Raw genomic sequence first — 19,998 nt, 5'->3', positions numbered from 1 at the left:
AGGGCCTGGTCTGTAGGGTGGGTTCCTGTTGATGTTCCCAGCCCTCCTTCATGGTGATGTCCCTGTCTTCCAGGTAGGAGGTGACACACCTGACCTCCCACAACTGTGTGTTCACCAGGAGGCCTCACCAGCAGCAGAAATAGATTGAGTGCACTGTCTATCTACATCAGGGGTCTAGGGTGTCTCCTGTGTGTGGGGACACATTACATTCTCCTGGGGATGGCGGGTGAGATTTTAGCTTCTTTAAAAGAAGCACAGTTTTAAAAAGAAACAATGATTGACATTTGGTTCCCCGAGGTATCTTTGTTACCACATCTAAAATCTTCAGGTTCTGTGTGGCCATCAAAGTGAGATTCGGGCATCATTAGCATTATGTTGGAATCACTGTTATGTGACCCCTGAGTCCTCTTCAGGACTTTCCTGTGCAAGACGTGAAGGGTCAACACATGAGAAATCACAAGCCCTGTGACCCCAAAGACAAGGTGACCTAAGGAGTAGGTTCACCAGTTTATTTTTTGGTGAAATAGTTTGAACATCTCATGGAAAGACAGCACAGTGAGCAACACATAACTGGTTGGTACATGGAAACACCGCTCGATACATTTCAACCTCAGTTAGGCTTTGGAGGGCAAGCTGCCAAGGTGGTGGCCCAGAGAGAGCAGAGAGAAGCCAGGTTCCCGGGGAAGAGAGGGCTCAGAATGTGGGGTGGGGCTCTGAGGGGTGAACTTCAGAGCCAGATGTCAGAGCTGCAGTCGCCCCCAGGGTAGCGGAGCTCATGGGCCAGGGCTGGGCCGAGGGGCTCCTTCCCAAAGTCCACCAAGAAGTTGGGGTTCAACTTCAGCCCTCCCTTCACTGTGTCTACATCAATCTGCAGCATCACGGAGCCTTCCCTGGTGGCAATGAGGAGGGGAGAAGAGAGAGGTCAGAGGGGGCAGTCCCTTTCCCCCATGGCTTTGTGAGTGCACAAGTGGGTTCCTGAGGAGGAAGCAGGATCTGCATGGTGGGGGCAGGTGGGGTGCCTGAGGAATCTTCAGAGAGCAGAAAGACCCATCTGGGAGAGGAGGGCTAGGAGGAAAGCCCAGGCTGTCTGCTTCTCACCTGATAAGATCAGGGTAAAACTGCTTGTCCCAGGCACTGTACAGCGACGTGGTGACGTAGAGACGCTTCCCATCTAGGCTAAGCTGGATCATCTGAGGGCCTCCAGCCACCCGTTTCCCCTTGGGAAAACCAGAGGTCAGCCCCCAGGACCCTGGAGGGGATCAGAGGCACCACCCAAACCCCAAGAGCTTGCTCATACGCTCCCCTCCTCCCCTTCCCCACACTTCTCCAGCGTGGACCTGAGTGCGCTCATGAGCAGGAGAGGGAGTCTCACCTTGACCACCAGGGGCTCTGGCTGGGATTTTAGCTCCTGGTCCTCCAGCACTTGCACAGGGCCTCCCTTCACAATGCTGCCCCCCAGGAAGAGCTGGGTGGAAGGGGCAGAGAACAGAGGGTGTCAGTGCGGGAAGAGCCCTTTGCCTCAGTCAGGGCTCCCCACAGTCCTGGCCTCAACCGTACCTCAGCCCCCAGTTTTGCCTTTCCTGTGCCTCCCTTATCACCCCCAGCCCCTCCATACCCTTTTCCTCATGTAGTTTCTCTTCCCCTCCTTCCTCCCTCCCTCTTGCCCACTGTGCCAGGGCTCCCACCTGTCCTGTGAGTCGAGGCCTCTGTGGGTCAGAGATGTTGTATTGCCGCAGGTCCCCGTGCAGCCAGTTGCTGAAGTAGAGGAAGCGGTCATCCAGGGACAGCAGGATGTCGGTGATGAGGCCTGGGGTCGGGGTGTGGTTCAGAGGCTTTAAGGACTCCTGATCCCTAGGCCAATATCACCTCCTATTCCCACCCTCCCCTGGGCACCCACCTGGCATTTCAGGTAGCATCCAGCCCTTCACCTTCTTGGGGGGCACCTGTATAACCTTCTCTGCTGACCAAGTGCCTCCCTGAGTTGGAATTAAGAAGCAGAGAGGTGAGACTGTCAGAGTTGGAGGTGGGGGCAGATCTGGGTCTTCCCAGGGCCTATGTCTACAGGGAGACAGTGGATACAGGGCCTCCATACCACTAGGGTCTAGTTACAATGCCAGCTCCTTGAGACAGGAATCATGTCTGCTTCACCACTGTGTGCCCAGCACCTGGCACAGTGCCTGACATACAAATTTGCACAATCTTTCATTGAATAAATGAGTGAATAAGTATGGCCAGTTAGGGTTAAGGTGAAAATAGCCTAGGACTGAGAGTAGAGAGGCAGGCAGGTGGCCCTTTTGGGGGTCCTGGAGAAGTCTGGGCTGGTGGAGCCAGGCAGAGAGGCCTTGTCACTCCTAGGGAGAGGGGAATGTCATGGCTACAGGAGCCTGGGCAGAAGTGATGACAGGACGGCTGGAAAGGGCCAGAGGGCACATGTCACCTCATTCTTGAAGAAGCGCTGGATGTTGGAGCTGAGGGCACAGCCCACGAAGCCCTGGGCGGCAGCTGGGTTGTGCAGGAAGCGGATCTCCAGGGGGATGAGCCCGTCCTGTAAGGGCAGGGTCTGCACGATCTCACGGCACTGCCAGTCCCACACATATAAATGGCTTCCATACAGTCCTGGGTGGGAACAGGGCCAGAGAAGGGGCTCAGACTTGGGGCAAGTGGGCATGGGCAACAGCTGGGGCCCAACCTTGGGCAGAAAGGTGAATACGGGTTGGTGGGATCAGGACCCCGGAGCAAGCAGAGAACTCAGCACATCCTATACCATCACTCAAGAGTATGGGGTTCAGGTGAGAGAAGTGAGGGGCTGGAGAGTGGGGCTTGGGCGCAGAAAGAGGGTATGTGTCCATGCTCCTGCCAACCCGTGGGGGAATTCTCACCAGCCTCTACATCAGCGGGGTTGAAGCCTTCTCTTAAAACTTTGGGAGCTGTCCATTCGGTGCTGATCATGACATTGTGTCGAGGTTGGTACCAGAAGTCATAGCCCAACGGTGCAGCACCCCCAGGTTTCTCCCAAGTCCCCTTCACCTCAAAGGTCTCTCCATCCAGCAGCACGAAACCCCCTGAGCAGGGAAGCAAGTAGGTGGCAAGTAGGAGCAGTTGAGACTACACCTTCCAGCCCTTACCTTAGGCATGTCCAACAGGCACCAAGTCCAGTACCTGGCACCCTCTCCTCCCACTGGGTTTTTCAGCACCTTAAATTCAGGTGTCCAAAGGGTCTCACCCAGAGGGTCAGGTGGGAGGTGGGGACTTACTCCATGCCCCTATCTCACATCACCTTCATCCCTCTCCCAGACCACGGGGGATGTTTTTCTCCCATTGAGACAAAGGACCTTCTGGGATTCAGCATCCTACGCTTCTTTCACCTGGCATCCCATTTACGGTGTGGGATTTCTGCCAGCATCTAAGTTCCATTCTGCTCACTTTATTTTCTTTATAGAGCAGACATATTATATTTATTTTTAGTTCAATATGAATACCCAGTATGTTTTTCCTTTGCTGTATATGTTATGACAAGTTGATAGTTCTTTGCTAATACAACTTGATGTCTACTCCTAAGTGTCATTAAGTCTAGGAATGTCACCCTGGCCAATGTGGCTCAGTTGGGTGTCGTCTAGTGCACTGCAAGGTTGCTGGTTCAATTCTTGGGCAGGGCACATGCCTGGGTTGCTTGCATGCAGGAGGCAGCCAATTGATGGTTTCTCTCTCCCTCCCTCTCCCTTCCTTTCTTTCTAAAAATCAATAAACTATTAAAAACAAATAAATCTAGGAATGTCATGGTCCTCACATCTGGAAAAAGCAGTTAAGTAGAATCTAGTGCAGTAACATTAATCTGATGACTTTAACTGATACCTTACCCCAAGCCCTTGGAGGGCGGCTCTGATGAAATAAGTAAGCCTTGGAGAGAAGCAGCACAGTGTGGTGATGGACATGGATTCTGGGGCCTGATCGTTGGGTTTGAGCTCCAGCTCTGCGACTCACTAGCTGTATGACTTTGGGTAAGTTACTCAACCAATCTGGCCCCCCTTTCTAATGTGTAAAAGAAAGATCATAGTAGCTCCCACCTCTTAGGCTGTGTCTGCCATGTAAGACATTTTATAAGTGACAGCTCTGTTCACCATAGCAGAGATAGCAAATGTGGAGATTAAGGATCCTGAGAACTGAGATTTGCTCATAAATTCACTAAGGGTGATAGTAAATGTATGTGTTTTCTGGGGCCATATCTGTGCTCACATATTCCCCGCAGCAGACTGTTCTAGCTATAACTTTTAAGTGACTTCATTAGCCAAAGCTCATTTTCATAGAAATAATGGAAACAACTGAAATTACTTGACTGTAGTTTAGATACTGGATGAGACCAATCCCCCTGACTCTCCCTGGAAGGTCGTTCCATCCTTCCCCAGCTTGGGACCTGCTGCCCCCACAGATGTGCCACAGTGCCAGCAGGTAGGTACCTTTGCCATTGCCCTTGGGGTCTCCCAGGGTGCTGATCATCACCTCCCCACTGGCCAGGCAGTGGCTGGTGTGAAGGTAGCTCAGTTCACATTTGTCATGGATGTCCTTGGCCTCAATGACCTGGAGAGGGGAAAGGAATGACAGTAGAATCTTTTAGGGCTGGGAGTCCCCACTCCCTGCTCCTTCACTCCCCCACTTCTACCTGCTGTCCAGTCCTCTTTTCCTTCAAAATGACACAGTTTTCCCTGTGGGAATGTGGCAGAGAACTCAGTCTGGTCATTTGTGCAAAGTAGCAAGAGAGTCGAGAGACTGCTAACCCCCGAGGCAGAAAGCACTGACTTCTCCCCCTGTCTATCCTGAAGCACTCACAGCCCTGTGGGACCATAGCTCCCCGTGGGATGGGCCAATGCCAGGGTCCACACTGTATGACCAGCAGCCAGCAGTGAGTGTCGGCTGAAGAGGAAACTCAAAGAAGTGCTGAGAGGAAGGACTGGAGGCTCTTGTCTAAGGGGAGCCATGGGCTCCTAACTGGATAGGAAAAAATGGCTCTTCCCACTCAGTCAAAACAAGCAGCCTCCCCACTGCTCTCCAGTCCCTGCCCCAAGGTGCTGGGAACTCTCTTGTGAGTCTAGCCACCTTTCTGCTGCTGAGCCCAGACCCTTCCAGAGAGCTGGAGGCATCTGGTTTAGGCCTGGCTACCTGCCCATAGGCTACGCAGGGTGGGGGGTCCATCAGGGTCCCTGAGCGGCAGGGGCAGAGAACATGCCTTGTGCAGCTTCGGGGCACGGGGCTCAGTGCCCACATCCACCACATAGATGCGGGACGAGATGAGGCAGGGCAGCACCAGCTTGGTGCGGGCCTTGGTGCTGTCCCCGTAGCAGCTGCTGCACGTGTTCCATCCTGAGTGATGCAGCTCGTCCTTCAGGTTGGGCATGGGCAGCCGGTGGATGACCTAGGATGGGCAAGGGGCAGGGGTGATGCTCAGCCAGACCACGCCCCTTTTTGCTCAGGGAATAGGTGCCCACGGGACCCACTTTGGCTTACAGTGCAGTGCAGGCTGGATTCCAACGCTCCCCTTGCACCTCGGGGGAGCTCTTGTGCAATGAACGGCCTGCACCACCAGTCCCAGGAGGGTGGAGAAGTGTGGAGCTGGGGAAGGGCATCCCAGGGCCAGGGCTACAGCACGCATCGAAGGGTACTCTGCTGCCCAAGACCCACCTACCTGGCAATACTGGGGAGACTTCAGGTCAACGTCCACTGTGGCTAGATAATCTGGGGCCTCAATGCCAGTGTTTCGGTAAATACAGGGCAGATAGATAATCTCCTCCCTGGGCCCTGGGGGTAGAAAGCAGGCAGTGGGGCTGGGGGTGGGGTGGGGGTGGGGTGGAGAGGAATGGCAGGGGCAGTGCTGGGTGTGCCCAAGGGTAGAGGCCAGGGTTTGAAAGCCCCTTCACCCCCAGCAGCTGTGACATCAGCAGAGGGCCCTGGCTTGCAGAGTTCTTTCCCATGGTGCGGTCTCCAACATCGCCCACTTACCTCTCATGGCCTCCAGAGGGGTAGAGTACCCCGGTCCACACCTCCCACATCCGGTAGCTGCGAAAACAATGGGGCACGGTGGCTGGGCCACACTCTGGAGGGTGAAGGTTCCTTCCCTGCTGTAACCTGCCCCCCTACCATGGCCAAGGCAGATGCACTGTCCCAGGCCCCATCCCGATTCCAGCCCCATCACTCCAAGCATCCTTTCAGCACTGATGGTGTTGGGTGCGACCAGAAGCACTGAAGACATAGGACCTGAAGGTGGACACACTCAACAGGACCCAGGGGAGGACAGGAGAGGGACCAGTGCAGTGGAGGCTGGATGGTGTAGTGGTTATAACATTGACTGGGGTCTCATTTTCAGTTCTCACTAAGTAAACGTGGGAGCTGAGGCACATAACTTAACCTCCCCCATACCCACTCTTACCAGAAGTAACCAAGAGGGTGTGGGCAGTTATGTAGCTCTGTGCCAGCTGGTTGGTGCCGGGGGAAAACTGGCTGTTCCTCAGGAACTAGCCTCGGGGTCCAGAGTGTGCCTGCTCACTTCCTTCCCCAAAATGTGTCTCCTTCAGGGACTGGGACACTTCATGCTTTTCTGCACTTTGGGTCCTGACCCCAGGCTGCTGGCCAGAGCCAGGATTATACAATTTAGGGCCTGGTAAGGCTTAGGGGGCTGAAGTTCAAGGCTACCGGACCCATGGCACCTGAATGTCCTCAGACTAGTTTTACCCCTGGGTGGGCCCCACTTTCTTAACATGCACAATAGGGTGTTTAGCCCACTATGGAGAGCTCAGAGGCCTGCCCACCAAAGCTGTAGAGAGTGGTTCTCCGGTCCCCTGGAGTCTGACAAGAGAAGCCACACTGATCTATGGGAAGGAAGCCAGCAGCTGAGAAGGAGGGCTGCCGGGACCAGGCATCAGGCGGCAGGGTTTGGGGCCTGACCAGGAGGACGGGCTGAGGAATAGCACAGAGGGAGCTGCAGGTTGAAGGAAATCGCCAAGTGCAGCCCTCAGGCCTGGGCACTCCTGGCCTGTCCCAGGGCCAGTCTGTCTAGTGTCCTGACAGCTGGGGGCTGCATGTGGGGAGCCAAAAGCAGCCAGGTGGAGCCTGCACTGGTGCCTGGGCCTGGACCTAGGCCTTCAGCCAGGGAGCAGGTCCACTACACAGCTGCCAAGGGCTTAGGAGGCTAAGAGGCAGCTGCAGCGTTTGATTGTCCAGGAACCTGGTTTCAAGCTCCTGGTGTGCTATTTACTCCCTCCAAGTTTTCCCCTTCACTTGCTAAAAGTGGGTAATAATATCCCGTTTTCCTCTCTAGGTGGCTATGAATGTCAACTAGGACACTGTGTGCAGGAGGGCTTTTGTAAAGGAGAAGATTTGTATAAATATGGGTAGGGCTGTACCAGAAAGGGGTGAGGGTCCCCGGCAGTACTTGGTGCCCTGGGTGGGGTGGGGGGGAGTGAGGGTGGGGCGAGGTGAGAGAGAGGTCAGTCCAAAGGGGAGTTGTTCAGCTGCACAACCAGCCTGTGTCAGGACTTGTCAGGGGAGACAAGGGGGAGGGGAAGGAGAGCCTGAACACAGAGAGGGAAGGAGGTTCAATACCCCAGATAGGAAGACAGATACAAACACTGCCAAGCCAAGCAGAGATGGAGCTGATGCCACCCGCATGGTCTTCCCACACCCAGTGAGCATCAGCAATTTTCCTGGGGAACACTCTCTGAATATATTTGGATTTGAGATGAACCCAAAGAAGCTCATTAAGTTTTCCCAGTCCCAGGCTGGTTGCTGGGCATTCTGCTGGCCCAGGAAAAAGCCAGATTTAAGGAGAAAAAGACCGACCTCTCCAACCAGACCCAAACTCCTCAGCCTGACATCCATTCCCACGGCTGGGGGAATAGAAGGACTTCGGGTATTGAGATGGCAGTGATGGGGCAACAGGCCCACCCTCCCCCAAAAGGGACTGGTGATTTGGGGTAGCTAGAGCACAATCCTGTGTATTGAAGGCCTGGGGTCCCTACTCCCTGCGGAAAGAAGCTGGCCCAGGGTTGAAATCAGGATTGTGTTTCCTATGGGGACTGCCAGGGACATAGAGGTTCTACTCCTAAGTGCCCAGCACCTGAGCCACAGCTGGGGAGCTGGTGGTGGAGTCCAGGGTCACCCTTCAGAGCATGTCCAGAACTTTGGCTGAACTGGTAAATGAAGGGGGGAGGGAGGGGACAGAGGACTGGAGTCCAGCCCGTTATTCTGTAACCAGCCACCCCTCACCCAGGTTTTCTGCCACTTCCTGGAGGGTGGTCCAGGGGTGGGCACTGCGTGGTTGTGGTGGTCAGAAGGCCCCCTCCTTACCCATGTTGCTGGCTGGTGCCTTTGGGTCCTGCCGGGTCTGCCAGGAGAGGGCAGAGAATTCGCCGCGCTGGAGTCAGAGGCAGGAAGTGCCTGGAAGGCCGTCCCGGGGCAGAAGCAAAGGGAAGAAATTTATTTGACCATTGGGTTTGGGTGGAGCAGGGGGAGGGCCAGGGCTGCAGGCAGAGGGAATGACTAACGACTAAGGGCAACGGGCCAAGAAACTCTCACATGGCCCGAGTAGCTGGTGTTGAGTTACAGGGAGAGCGTGTGTGTGTGTGCGCGCGCGCGCGCATCGGCAGCTCTGTGCTGTGCCTGTGCACTATCCCTCTCAGGGGTGCCTGGGCATGTGTGAGTTTGTGTCTGAGCCTGTGCACCCTCCTGTCACCGCGGTGTCTCCCTTGTGGGTGCTTCTATGTATGTGGCTGCATGAGTGTGTACCTGTGTCTATATGTGAACGTGTGCCTGTGTGCGAAGATCTGTGCTTCTGTATGTATGTGTGTGCCTGTGTGAGTGTAGTTGTGTGTCTGGACTTGTGCGTGTTCTGTGCGTTTATGCAACATGTACCTGCCAGAATATTGAGCCTGTGTGAGCATGTGCCCATGTGGGTGGTGTGCTTGTGTGAGTGTGGGCATGTCCTGCACTTGTTCCTGGGCCTCCTTAGACCTGTTCTTAGACCTTCCTGTTGGTGTTTAGGGGCACCCAGGGTTGTGGGCCTGTTTGTTCCTCCTTGCACGGCCAGGTTAGCTCTCCTCTGAGATGATCCTCTTATTCCAGACATCTGTGCTCCAACAGGCTCACCTCTACCCTTCCAAGGCCTGCAAACCCATGTCTTTCTGCCGCAGCTGCCTGCCAGGAACTGGGACTGGGTAGTGTCCAGGTTCCACTTCCCCCTGACCCGTTCATTCCCTTTGAGCTCTGAAATGAGGGAAACTCCTCAATGCCTATTACTACCCTCATAAACCTCAAGAGGTGGAAGTGGGTGCCTCCCTGTCATGTCCCAGCTGGTTCCTCAACAGGTCCCCAGGGTCGGGTACAGGGCCCAAGGGCAGCCCACCATGATGCCACTATCCCTAGCTCACCTACAGTGAGAATGCAGACACAGGAAAGAGCCGAGGGGGGTGAGTGATATTGGGGATGACAGGGGACCCCTGTCCTGGGCAGCCACAGAGGATTTCTCTCTGTGGACTCATGACGCCTCCTCACTCATGGGAACTAGGGGGACAGACACCCTTCACACTGAAGACCAGTTTTGCTCTCCTTCCCTCCACTCTGGTTTAGAAACCCTGTGGCCCTTTCTACTGGCAGCCTCAAGCCCAAAATTGTCCTTCTTACTACCCAGTGAGAACTTCACCCCAGAGCTTTCATCAGGGAGATGGAAATGACTGTAGGCACAGCATCATCAGCTTCCTAGAAGAGTTGGGCAGGGCTACCCTGTCAGGCAGCCAGTGTGGAGGAAAGAGGGAGCCTTGGCTTCAGGATGGAGATCAGTTTTGGGGAGTTCCCTTGTCTAGCCATTCAAACCCTGGTGACTCTGGAGGAGGGCAGCCCCAGGGAGTTAACAGATCAGGACTCAATCTTGCTTCAGTTCTTCAGCAAGCAGTTGTCATTTGCCTGGGGACCATGGCATGTACCCGGGACACTACAGTAGCAGGCTTGGCACCCTTGGATTCATGACTCCTTCAGCTGGAGGACTCCCTCCTGGATAGATGAAGACCCTGAGTCTTGTGATTTGTCATAGAAATTACGTTACTTATCCTGTTACACATCTAATCTATGGGGGAAAAGGTGAAGTGGGTTTGAAAACCAATCATGTGGCCTAGAAGAAGTACCAGCAACATAGGTTACAGGGACACAATGAAAGCTTGCCACCCCCCACCCACCCTCCCTCAGCCTTTCTACTGTGCCACGCCTGGCTCCAAAAGAGCTGAGACGACAGCCATAAAGTGGCTTTCATGCAATCATCTACACCTTTACAGAGGCCCACTTGGCCTGCACATTCTCAGTCTAGAGCCCTGGAAAGAAAGAATTGCATAAGTCTTGGTTAATGGCCCCAATTAATCCATAAAAACCCTTAGCAAAGCCTTAATTTTGGACATGTTACAGTACTGTAAATAAAATATCCAAAGGAAATTAAAAGCCATTTCTATTTGAGGCTGGAATGACCTTTGGTCCCTAGAGTCATATCCCTGAGCCAGCTTCTCTACTAAGGCTCAGGACAGGCAGGAACATATCCCTCCAAATTTCCCAGGGAGCCCAGGGCTTTGGTTTTTGTCACCTCAGCACAAAGATGTTGCCTGGGAAGAAGCTAAGGGATACATCTCCAAGATTCCCAGAAAGATCAGCATCTCCGGGGCTTTGACAGAACTGTCTTCAGTTCTACATGGAATCAGAGAGGCCTGGGAAAAGCCTCGTGGCCTGGCTTCCGTACGCCATGTCTATCCTGCTGTTTCCACGAGGCTTTCCCCAGGGTCACAGCCACGTGTAGAAATGTGGAAAGTGCTACCCGGGAGAGGAATATTGTAGGATTCCCTCTTTCAGCTTACCAAAAGTCTGCTCAGAAACCAGAGTTTAAGGAGGCTTAAACTGAAAAATATGGATTGCTCCTAATACGCAAAGATCTCCAACCAACCAATTGAAGAAAGACAAACAACACAACAGAAAAATGTTCCGAGGATATAAAAATGAAAGATAGTTAACAAACAAAAAAATATTCCCAAGATTTCCATTACATTCCCATGTAATGTATAGCTTTGTATATACTGACAGGGAACGCAATCCAAGAAATATGCCGAGGGGAAAAAAGCAGAAAACACTATGATCCCATTTAATTAAAACTATAAATAAAATTAATTAGGTAAACAATACAGTCTTAATTAATTATTTTATATATAATTTAACATGTAAATAATTGGTATGTACATTAATTAATTTGATTAAATTATATGTGGGGTTATATGTCCATAGACGAGGATTCATGGAAATAAAGCTTTTTTTTATTACACCAAATGGAACTACAGTGTTGACCTCTGAGGACTTGGATTATAGAGAGCAATTTTTATTTTTCACATTATGTATCAATTGTGCATTAAAAAAAACTTTGAAATACATGCATAATTTAAAAATTGAAATAGCGAGCCCAGCCGGCGTGGTTCAGTGGTTGAGCACTGACCTATGAAGCAGGAGGTCAGGGTTTGATTCTCCGTCAGGGCACAGGCCCGGGCTGTGGACTCGATCCCCAGAGGGGGCATGCGGGAGGCAGTGGGTTGATGACTCTCTCATCACTGATGCTTCTCTCTCTCTCTCTCTCCCTTCCTCTCTGAAATCAATAAGGACATATTTTAAAAAATTGAAATAGCGAATAAATACAATAACACTGCTGCTTTTAAATGAGTAAACATTTAGCGGGTTAAAATCTCGTGCTGGGAGAATAGGAGGAAAAGGGCATTCATTCGGGACTGGTGTCAACTGGTGCCGTAAGAACAGGTGCAGTTTGTTGGTACCGATCTGAAGTTAAACTGCACATACAGCATTTTATCTAGATTTTCACTTCTAGGATGCAGTCCATAGAAGTACCTGGAAAAGTACACAAGAAACAGGCAATAATGACAACAGCAGCTGCCACTTAGGAAATGCTTCATCTGCCTGGTGCTGTCTGAGCTCTTAACACAAAGAAATGAACCACACGCCCTCACATGGAAGCTTACACTGGGCCAGGTACTTCTCCAAGCTCCCTATGCTCTGCCTTATGCAGTTCTTACAGAGGTGGGCATTCTTACTTTGCCCACTTAACAGAGAAGGAAGTGACCGCACACAAACGGGACCTAACCTGCTCCAAGTCATGCAGCTCGTGAGTAGCAGAGCCCAGGATTTGAATGCAGGCAGTTGGCTTCAGACTCTATGCCTGTGACCACTACACTGGGAGGTAGTAAGTCACACAAACTTCACAGCAGCTCCTTGAGGTAGGTCTTTGCGTTGTATTGCTTGGGGCTGGCTAGCCCATACAGCCCTTTTTATGTTTATTGGGAGACAGAACCCACCCACCACTAGAGGAACCAAAGAGGCCAGATACTCGCTAACCCAGGTCCCCATGCAGTGAGGAGCAAGCATGTGGCTTGCTTGGACAGCCAGGTGTGCCCAAGGAGGGCTCTGACACAGAGAAGTAGGGACAGTGGGGAGTGGGCTTTGCTTAATGAGGGGGGCAGGCAGGTGTGGGGTTGGCAGCAAGCTGCAGAAGTTCCAGGGCTGCACTTGGAATCCGAGGGGCAGAGGCAGTGTTCCGAGGGTGGGGGCTCAGTTAAGAACAGGCTCTGACTGCTCCAAGCAGCAGTTCAAGCACAGCCACCATTGGCACTTTATGACTCAGGGAACTATTGGTGCTTGACAGATTAGGGGGATCCAGGAGGCTGTGGCAAGCAAACCCAAAAGGAGAATCCCATGGTGGCCCCAAAAGGATGTTGAGGTCCAGACCACTTGAGCAAATAACAGTTCTTCTCTTAGTCTTTTGAGAGCTTCTGGTCCCAACAGATACCAAATATGGGACCATGGGACACCAGGTGACTTTGAGACCCAAGACCACCTCGCCAGCCCAGGGTCTCAGAAGCCCTGGAGCTCCTGATCCTTAAGTAGAGCTGGGTGGAGTCAGAGAATGCACCGGAGAGAGAAGCCACGTGATGCCCTGGGGTGCCCTCTAGCTTGCCCTCTCTTGCCAAATAGCACCTCCTTCCTCTGTCCCCTCCAATGGCTTCAGGAGAAGTTATGCAGGAAAGGTTCTGAGAAGAAAAATCACTCTAGCTTACATTACAGGGAGACAGTTATGGCAAAAGCTTCCAAGTCTAGAGTGCTGACCACAGAGTGCAGTTTACCCTCATGGTCCAGGATCCATGGTGGGCGCAGGAACAGAGAGAGGTGGGAGTGGGACCTTCTACCCACTATTTCCCTAATAACCCATTCACAACATTTTTGCTTGCAGTCCCTGACTCTGGGTTGTTGTTTCGAGGTTTGGTATCCTGTACAAAGAGGAGACACCAATAGTTCCACTGAACTGGAACCTGAAACAGCTACCCGGCTCTTTGGGGCAAAAGTGGGGGACAAAGCGTTAGCTGTTATGATTGATCCTGATGACTGAGAGACAATAACGTTCCTGTTATATGACAGGGTCAGGGAGGGAGATAACCCAGGGATACCTTGCACCTTCGTGTCAACGGTTAAATTAACAAAAGACTGAAGCAGCAGAAGCAAGGTAACTGAGTTCAGGTCTTCCCCGAGCGGAGGTTTAGGTGGCTGCACAAGAAAAGAACCATCTTAGGTCCTGGCTGTATAACTTATAGGTTTAGAGGCTGAGTTCTGGTAGCTGGGCTCAGATCTGGGCGCTAGCACATGCATGCTGTGTGCCTCTCTCTACTTTAGTTTCCACATCTGTAAAATGTGGGTAATAACAGTTCATATCTCGAGTGGCTATTTGAGAATTAAGTAATACTTGTAAAGCACTTAAAACAGGGTCTGGCATGTAGCAAACACTCTATAAACGTTAGCTATTATTTAAGGCAAGGGAATGAAAGGAAAGTCATAAATACCAACCACAGTATCAGGATCAGTTGCCAAAATGAGAGCAGTGCACACAAAAACCCATACGGGAATGTTTATACCAGTTTTATTAGTAAGAGCCAAAAACTAGAAAAACAATTGAGATGTTCCTGAACGTGTAGATGATTAAACAAACTGGGTGATTACCCAGCAATAAAATATAATAAGCTATTGCGCAAAGGAAACCATCAACAAAATGAAAAGGCAATCTACTGAAGGGGAGAAAATATTTGCAAGTCATATATCTGTAAATGAGTTAATACCCAAAATAAATAAGAAAATCATACAAGTCAATAGCGAAAAAAGAAGAAAAGAACACAATTTAAAAAATCCGCAGATGACCTGAATCGACATTTTCCCAGAGAAGACATACAGATAGCCAAGAGGTCCATGTGAATGTGCTCAGCATCACTGATCAGGGAAATGCAAATCAGACTACAATGAGATATCGCCTCACACCTGTTAGAATAGCTATTATCAAAAAGAAGAAATGTGGAGAGAAGGTAATAGTGGATTTCCTGTCTAGGTTCTGATTGGAATATTTTAGCAATTAATATGTTATTGGTTTTTAGTAAATAGGCGTTATTATGTTTATGTCTTCTATTTACATTCCTATTTTGCAGTTTTATTAGGAATAGCTGCTGATTTTCATGGAGTGCTTTTTGGGGCATCTATTGATATGACCCTATGGGCTCTCTCCCTTACTTTATTGATGTAGTGAGTTAGGTTCACAAAATTATTTTAAAATAATAAATTTAACATCAATACACTATATGAGAAAAAGATGAACTCTTACTTTAAAGATCAAGAAATGACTCTATGGAAAGGTGAACAATATTTCTAACTGGGAAATTTTAATATAAAAAAGTCAATCCTTCTCAAATTACTAAGTAATTATTTTCCATGAGGAATCACCATGGATTTGAAAGAATGGAAGAAATTATTTTAAAGTTCATGTGGAGCCCGGCCAGGCGTGGCTCAGTGGTTGAGCGTTGACCTGGGATCCAGGCGATCAGGGTTCGATTCCCGGTCAGGGCACATGCCCGGTTGTGGGCTTGATCAATGACTCTCTCATCATTGATGTTTCTGTCTCTCTCTCCACCTCTCCTTTCCTCTCTCTGAAATCAATAAAGATATATTTAATAAATAAATAAATAAATAAATAAATAAATAAATAAATAAAGTTCATGTGGAAAATAAATGAGTGGCAAATGCCTAAAAATCTACAATAATCAAAACAATACAGACGAATAGGTGTCAAGGCCAGTCAATAAAGAAAATATAGTCTTTTCAATAAACGGTGTTGGGAAAACTGGATATTCACATGCAAAAGAAGATGCTCCTTTTTTTATACCATATATAAAAGTCAACCCAAAACAGATGAGATCTAAACATAAGAGCTAAAACTATAAAACTTTTGGGGGAAAAACAAAACACCACACTGGAAAATCTTCATGACACTGCATATGACATCAAAGATACGGATATGATATCAAAAATATGGGGACAAAAGAAAGAATAAACAGGACTATATATCAAAATTCAAATCTGTGTATCAAAGGACACTGCCGAAAGACAGCCTAGCTCCTGCCTTGGTGGGACTCTTAGTTTAGGGAGGCAGACAGTCTTCAGACAAGTGTGACACATGCTCTGAGAGGGATACTGCAGAACTGAATTACAGAGGGTATAAAACTGCAAAAATCCTCAGGGGAGACCCACAGAGTAGTGCAGCCACGGGCAAGCTGGACATGTTTTCTCTCTCATCTTTTTGTTATAGCCCCTGGGGCCAGGCTTGAGCAGTACGGGGAAATGATCCTTATGTAACTCTTTTGTAGTTGAAGATTCATATTTCATTTCTCCTAAAAAAAAAAAAAAGGGGGGGGAGAGTAGTGAAAATATTTGTGAGGTGGTGGTCACAATGGTTTAGTCTAGTTTTCTTTCTTTTCTGAGAATTTCAGGACATCCCCTATAACCAAGGGTATTCTGCACATTATAAAACCAGTCCAGTCATTACTGACTTAAGAGCTTGAACTTTGGTGGGAGCTAAATGCTAATGAAAATCAAAGTAATAGACAACCATAGAAAACTGGGTACACTTAAAAAAAGTTTTCCTACATAGTACCAGATCTGCTTTAAAAAGAAAAGAAAGAATATTCCTAAATTTCCCTTGTTTCAGTTTATGTCTTTTTGTGTTCATCTTAGAAGAGAACCCATGATGGTCACCTTTTGAGTACTGCATCATCGAATGTCAGTGCTTTGCTTTCTGTGTTAGCCTCTTAGGCTGGATGATTCCAGATCCTTTCACTTTTCTGCTTTTTTTTGTTGTTGTTGTTTTGTTTTGTTTTTCACTTTTCTGCTTTAAGGCCCTGTGGAACTGGGCTACCTGCCAGATCTCCAGCCACCTCGGGCTACTTCTAAAGAAAGATATAGCCAGCTCATTGCTGGCTGATTAAGTTCATATGAGGAGGGTGAAGAGGGATGTATTTAGGGGTTGAGGAATTCCAGTAAGCCCATTGTCATCACAACCGAGCACCTGTATTTTTGTGCAAGTAAGCCCATGAATGGCCCCAAAGTTGCCTGGAATATGGGGCTTTGGGTGTGGGTGGCTATTAATTAGAGGAAAAAAAGTGAACACCTATTTTTCAAAACCAAAAGTTGATATTAAGAGCTGGATGTCTCTAACATACCAAATTCTTGACCCTTCCCTTTCCAGGGTTTCATAATCTAATAAAATATTTTGTTTTTCAATAAGGTTAAAATGTCATGCATTGCTTTTGTTCAAATCAACTCGGGGAATTTAAGAAACAAAATCGATTTAGTTCCCTGCTGATCGAAAAACTGAAATTCAAAGTTGTGTAGGGAGGACAGCCAACGTCGTGGTTTTAGGTTCACCAGTTTGATTCTGGACACTGCTTCCAGCCTTTCCAGAGTCCTACTGAAAAGGGAAGCCCTGGAATTTAGTTTCACTCCCACAGTCGATGGAATTTTTCTGCTGCTTCACCGGTGGGCAAGAGCATTTTCTAATAAGAAAGCTTTCAGAGACACGTCCAAGGTCCTGCTGAGTAATCCACGGGAGGCATCATTCACAACCGTAGGATTCCTTTTTAAATGCTGGCTTTGAAGACTCAGATCTCCCATTACGAGCTGTGGGCTCGGGCAAATCCCTACAACGCAAGGCTCGGTTTATCTATAATGGGGTCCACCATGCCTGCCATGTGGGGCTGCTGTGAGAAGCTCAGTGTAAGCGATCCTGATTCACTGTTAGTTTCACTGGGAGCTTTGCACAAGGATCCAAAACGGACAGGAGAAAAGAAATCTGCCTCCCGGCTCAGGGTAAGCGTCTCCAAGCGGCCCCCACACCTACCTCCCACACCATCGCCTTCCTTAAACGCGCGTCAGAACACTCGGGCCTAGTCCACGCTCCACTGCGCTGCGCGCCACCTCGCGCAGGCCCAGCTCCGCGGGCTGGGGCGGCCCGGCCCGGAAGGGCCGGGGGCTCCGTAGCGACCTCACCAGCATGGCTGCCGGCCGTGGCTCGCAGGAAGGGGAAAGAGGTGGCCTTCAGGTCACTTCCGCTTCCGGTGGTGCAAGCGTTTTCGTTTCCTCTGCTGCAGTGACTAAGATGGAAGCGTTTGGGGAGTCGCGGTCAGGCCTTTGGGCCGGGGGGCCGGCCCCCGGGCAGTTTTATCGCATCCCGCCAACTCCCGGCTCCTTAGTGGACCCGGCGTCCGCGCTCTACGGGGGTCCGATTACGCTCACGCAGTAAGCTCGGCGCCCCAGCTTGCGCAGGGGGTGGGCCTGTGGGGCCTGGTGGGCCGGAGGGTTGAGAGAGAGCAGGGGAAGGCGAGGGGCAGCGCGGGGCAGAGTCCCGGGGAATGAAAGGAGCCGTGGAAAATCCGAAGGGGAACCCACTGCGCAGGGAGAGGACTCGGGCGCTCCCCGCGCGCCGCCCCTCCAGCCTCCCCCTCTGTCTCCAGGAACCCCATGGTGACCGGCACCTCGGTCCTGGGCCTGAAGTTTGACAGCGGAGTGGTCATTGCAGCAGATATGCTGGGTTCCTACGGCTCCTTGGCCCGATTCCGCAACATCTCTCGCATTATGCGAGTCAATGACAGCACCATGCTGGGTGCGTCCGGAGACTACGCTGATTTCCAGTATTTGAAACAAGTTCTCGGCCAGATGGTGTAAGTCATCTAGAGAATATGGTGTAGTTCCCAAGTCGGGAGGGGAATCCGCTGTTTTGTTGGTTTTCTTAGTCTCTTTAAGAAGTTCTAAGGTGGAGGGAGGCACTTGAGGCTGCAGCAGAGGATGGAGAATTGTTGGGAGTGGAAGATGTGGGAGGGAGATGCCGACTTTAATATTCTAACAACCGTTTATTTTCTCACGACCATTTCTTTCTAAGGATTGATGAGGAGTTGTTGGGAGATGGGCACAGCTATAGTCCTAGAGCCATTCATTCGTGGCTGACCAGGGCCATGTACAGCCGGCGCTCCAAGATGAACCCCCTGTGGAACACCATGGTCATTGGAGGCTATTCCGACGGAGAGAGGTTGATTTGATTGAATACAAGTAACATTTCCTTGGCAAGCTAACCTGTAGTGCCTGTGTAGTGTGTTTATCATGATCCCCTGAGTAAATCCCAGTTTTTGGACCCCATGAGCTAACATACAGAAACCTAAAGTGAAATGAGTTCTTTGACTTATTGTGTCCTGTTAGCTTCCTCGGGTATGTGGACATGCTTGGTGTAGCCTATGAAGCCCCTTCACTGGCCACTGGTTATGGTGCATACTTGGCTCAGGTAAGGTGAATTAAGAGGTGGGGAAAGAGGGGAAGACAGAAGGCAATGGGGATTAGTGGTTGTATGCTTGTTTTTACATTGTAATTCTGACATGAGGAACAGGCTAGGATCCCTGTTGCTGGGCAGATGGTTCTTTGCAGTCCAAAGGCTTTAAGTGTGGCACTTAACATTCCAATGACAAGGCATGTGCAGGAGTTAGTAGACATAGCAAAGAGAGGACACCCTAGAACTTCCCCTTCAGGTGGGTCTTAGCACAGTTTATTCTGGTGAGGCAGTAGGTGGAATGTTACCTTTTCACTCACTTGTGCATATTACACTATGGACTTGAGACAAATAGCCTGGTATTCAGCCCCTGATGTCTTCCATGTTTTTTCCCTAATCTCCCTAGCCTCTGCTTCGAGAAGTTCTGGAGAAGCAGCCAGTGCTGAGCCAGACAGAGGCCCGGGAGCTAGTGGAACGCTGCATGCGGGTGCTGTACTACCGAGACGCCCGTTCTTACAACCGGGTGAGGAGGGGAGTGAAGAAAGGTGAAGGGGATCTAATTGGGAGATTCTGAATACTTGCAAATGCCTGGGGTCTCTGAGCTTTGAAGAAGTTTGCCCTATTTCTATTTTCATATTAGGGAGAGACCCTCTACTTGACCTTTGACCAGGCCCCAGAGACTTTCATGTGGGGGTGGGCATTTTCATTGAGAGCTGTTTTCTTTCAGTTCCAAATCGCCACAGTAACCGAAAAAGGTGTTGAAATAGAGGGACCACTGTCAGCAGAGACCAACTGGGATATTGCCCACATGATCAGGTGATTGAAATTAAAATTACAGTAGGGAAAAAATAGGTGGTAGAAGAGTTGGGAGGCCCTTTGGCTTGCACTAAAGTGGGTTTTTCTTTTGAAATCTCAACCCAAAAATTCTCGGTGAAATGCGTTTTGGTTGAGTAGAACTGCTTTTAGGAATTGATTCCTCTCCCTGTCACTTCACAAATTTATTATGCTCTCTTCCTTTTTAGTGGCTTTGAGTGAAATACAGACGCATTATCTAGAACTGAAGCTGTACCTTTCTTCCAACTTTGAACTTGGCTGGTTCAAAGGTAGACTTTTCTTTTGTAAAATAAATCTTTTGAAACAGTTGCTGAGTAGTTGTCTTTTGTCTGACTAGGTAATAACAAGAGGGGAACCACTAACTACTGCCATGTGCCATCTCCCTCCCTGATTTGAGAACCCTTTGGCTCTTGGTTCTTATAGCACTGATAAGAGAGTTCTCTGCATGACAATACAGAAGACCTACT

At 49.9% G+C, this 19,998-nt stretch overlaps 2 protein-coding genes across 4 annotated transcripts; one reads left to right on the top strand and one right to left on the bottom strand.

Moving 5' to 3' along the window:
• Positions 1-466: 466 nt before the first annotated feature.
• On the bottom strand, positions 467-17,454 carry SELENBP1 (selenium binding protein 1). Of its 3 annotated transcripts, XM_081121643.1 has the most exons (14): positions 17,282-17,454; positions 15,637-15,776; positions 8,335-8,424; positions 5,992-6,048; positions 5,678-5,790; positions 5,222-5,407; positions 4,455-4,575; positions 2,880-3,062; positions 2,438-2,616; positions 1,898-1,976; positions 1,686-1,807; positions 1,373-1,465; positions 1,099-1,217; positions 467-890 (listed from the first exon to the last, which is right to left on the bottom strand). In XM_081121643.1, exons 3-14 carry the CDS (start codon positions 8,336-8,338, stop codon positions 728-730), a joined length of 1,419 nt encoding a protein of 472 aa, XP_080977769.1. In that variant the 5' UTR covers positions 8,339-8,424; positions 15,637-15,776; positions 17,282-17,454; the 3' UTR covers positions 467-727. The 3 variants fall into 3 exon arrangements, with proteins under 3 accessions (XP_080977769.1, XP_080977768.1, XP_080977767.1); XM_081121642.1 differs by lacking the exon at positions 15,637-15,776 and having other exon boundaries at positions 17,282-17,449; XM_081121641.1 differs by lacking the exons at positions 15,637-15,776; positions 17,282-17,454 and having other exon boundaries at positions 8,335-8,491.
• On the top strand, positions 17,321-19,840 carry PSMB4 (proteasome 20S subunit beta 4). Its single transcript, XM_081121644.1, has 7 exons — positions 17,321-17,679; positions 17,895-18,101; positions 18,320-18,466; positions 18,634-18,715; positions 19,104-19,220; positions 19,425-19,513; positions 19,720-19,840. Exons 1-7 carry the CDS (start codon positions 17,435-17,437, stop codon positions 19,730-19,732), a joined length of 900 nt encoding a protein of 299 aa, XP_080977770.1. The 5' UTR covers positions 17,321-17,434; the 3' UTR covers positions 19,733-19,840.
• Positions 19,841-19,998: the final 158 nt, after the last annotated feature.

This window comes from Miniopterus schreibersii (assembly GCF_964146895.1).
Source record: "Miniopterus schreibersii genome assembly, chromosome: 19".
NCBI classification, from domain to species: Eukaryota; Metazoa; Chordata; class Mammalia; order Chiroptera; family Miniopteridae; genus Miniopterus; species Miniopterus schreibersii.
This window is presented reverse-complemented; position numbering and strand designations above follow the sequence as displayed.

Coding starts and splice junctions, on each gene's coding strand:
- SELENBP1 (XM_081121643.1), bottom strand. Junction 2,617..2,879: donor CCCCGCTGATGTAGAGGCTG/GTGAGAATTCCC, acceptor GTTCCCACCCAG/GACTGTATGGAAGCCATTTA. Junction 891..1,098: donor TTTTACCCTGATCTTATCAG/GTGAGAAGCAGA, acceptor CATTGCCACCAG/GGAAGGCTCCGTGATGCTGC.
- PSMB4 (XM_081121644.1), top strand. CDS start 17,435: ATGGCTGCCGGCCGTGGCTCGCAGGAAGGGGAAAGAGGTGGCCTTCAG. Junction 17,680..17,894: donor GGTCCGATTACGCTCACGCA/GTAAGCTCGGCG, acceptor CTCTGTCTCCAG/GAACCCCATGGTGACCGGCA. Junction 18,102..18,319: donor CAAGTTCTCGGCCAGATGGT/GTAAGTCATCTA, acceptor TTTCTTTCTAAG/GATTGATGAGGAGTTGTTGG.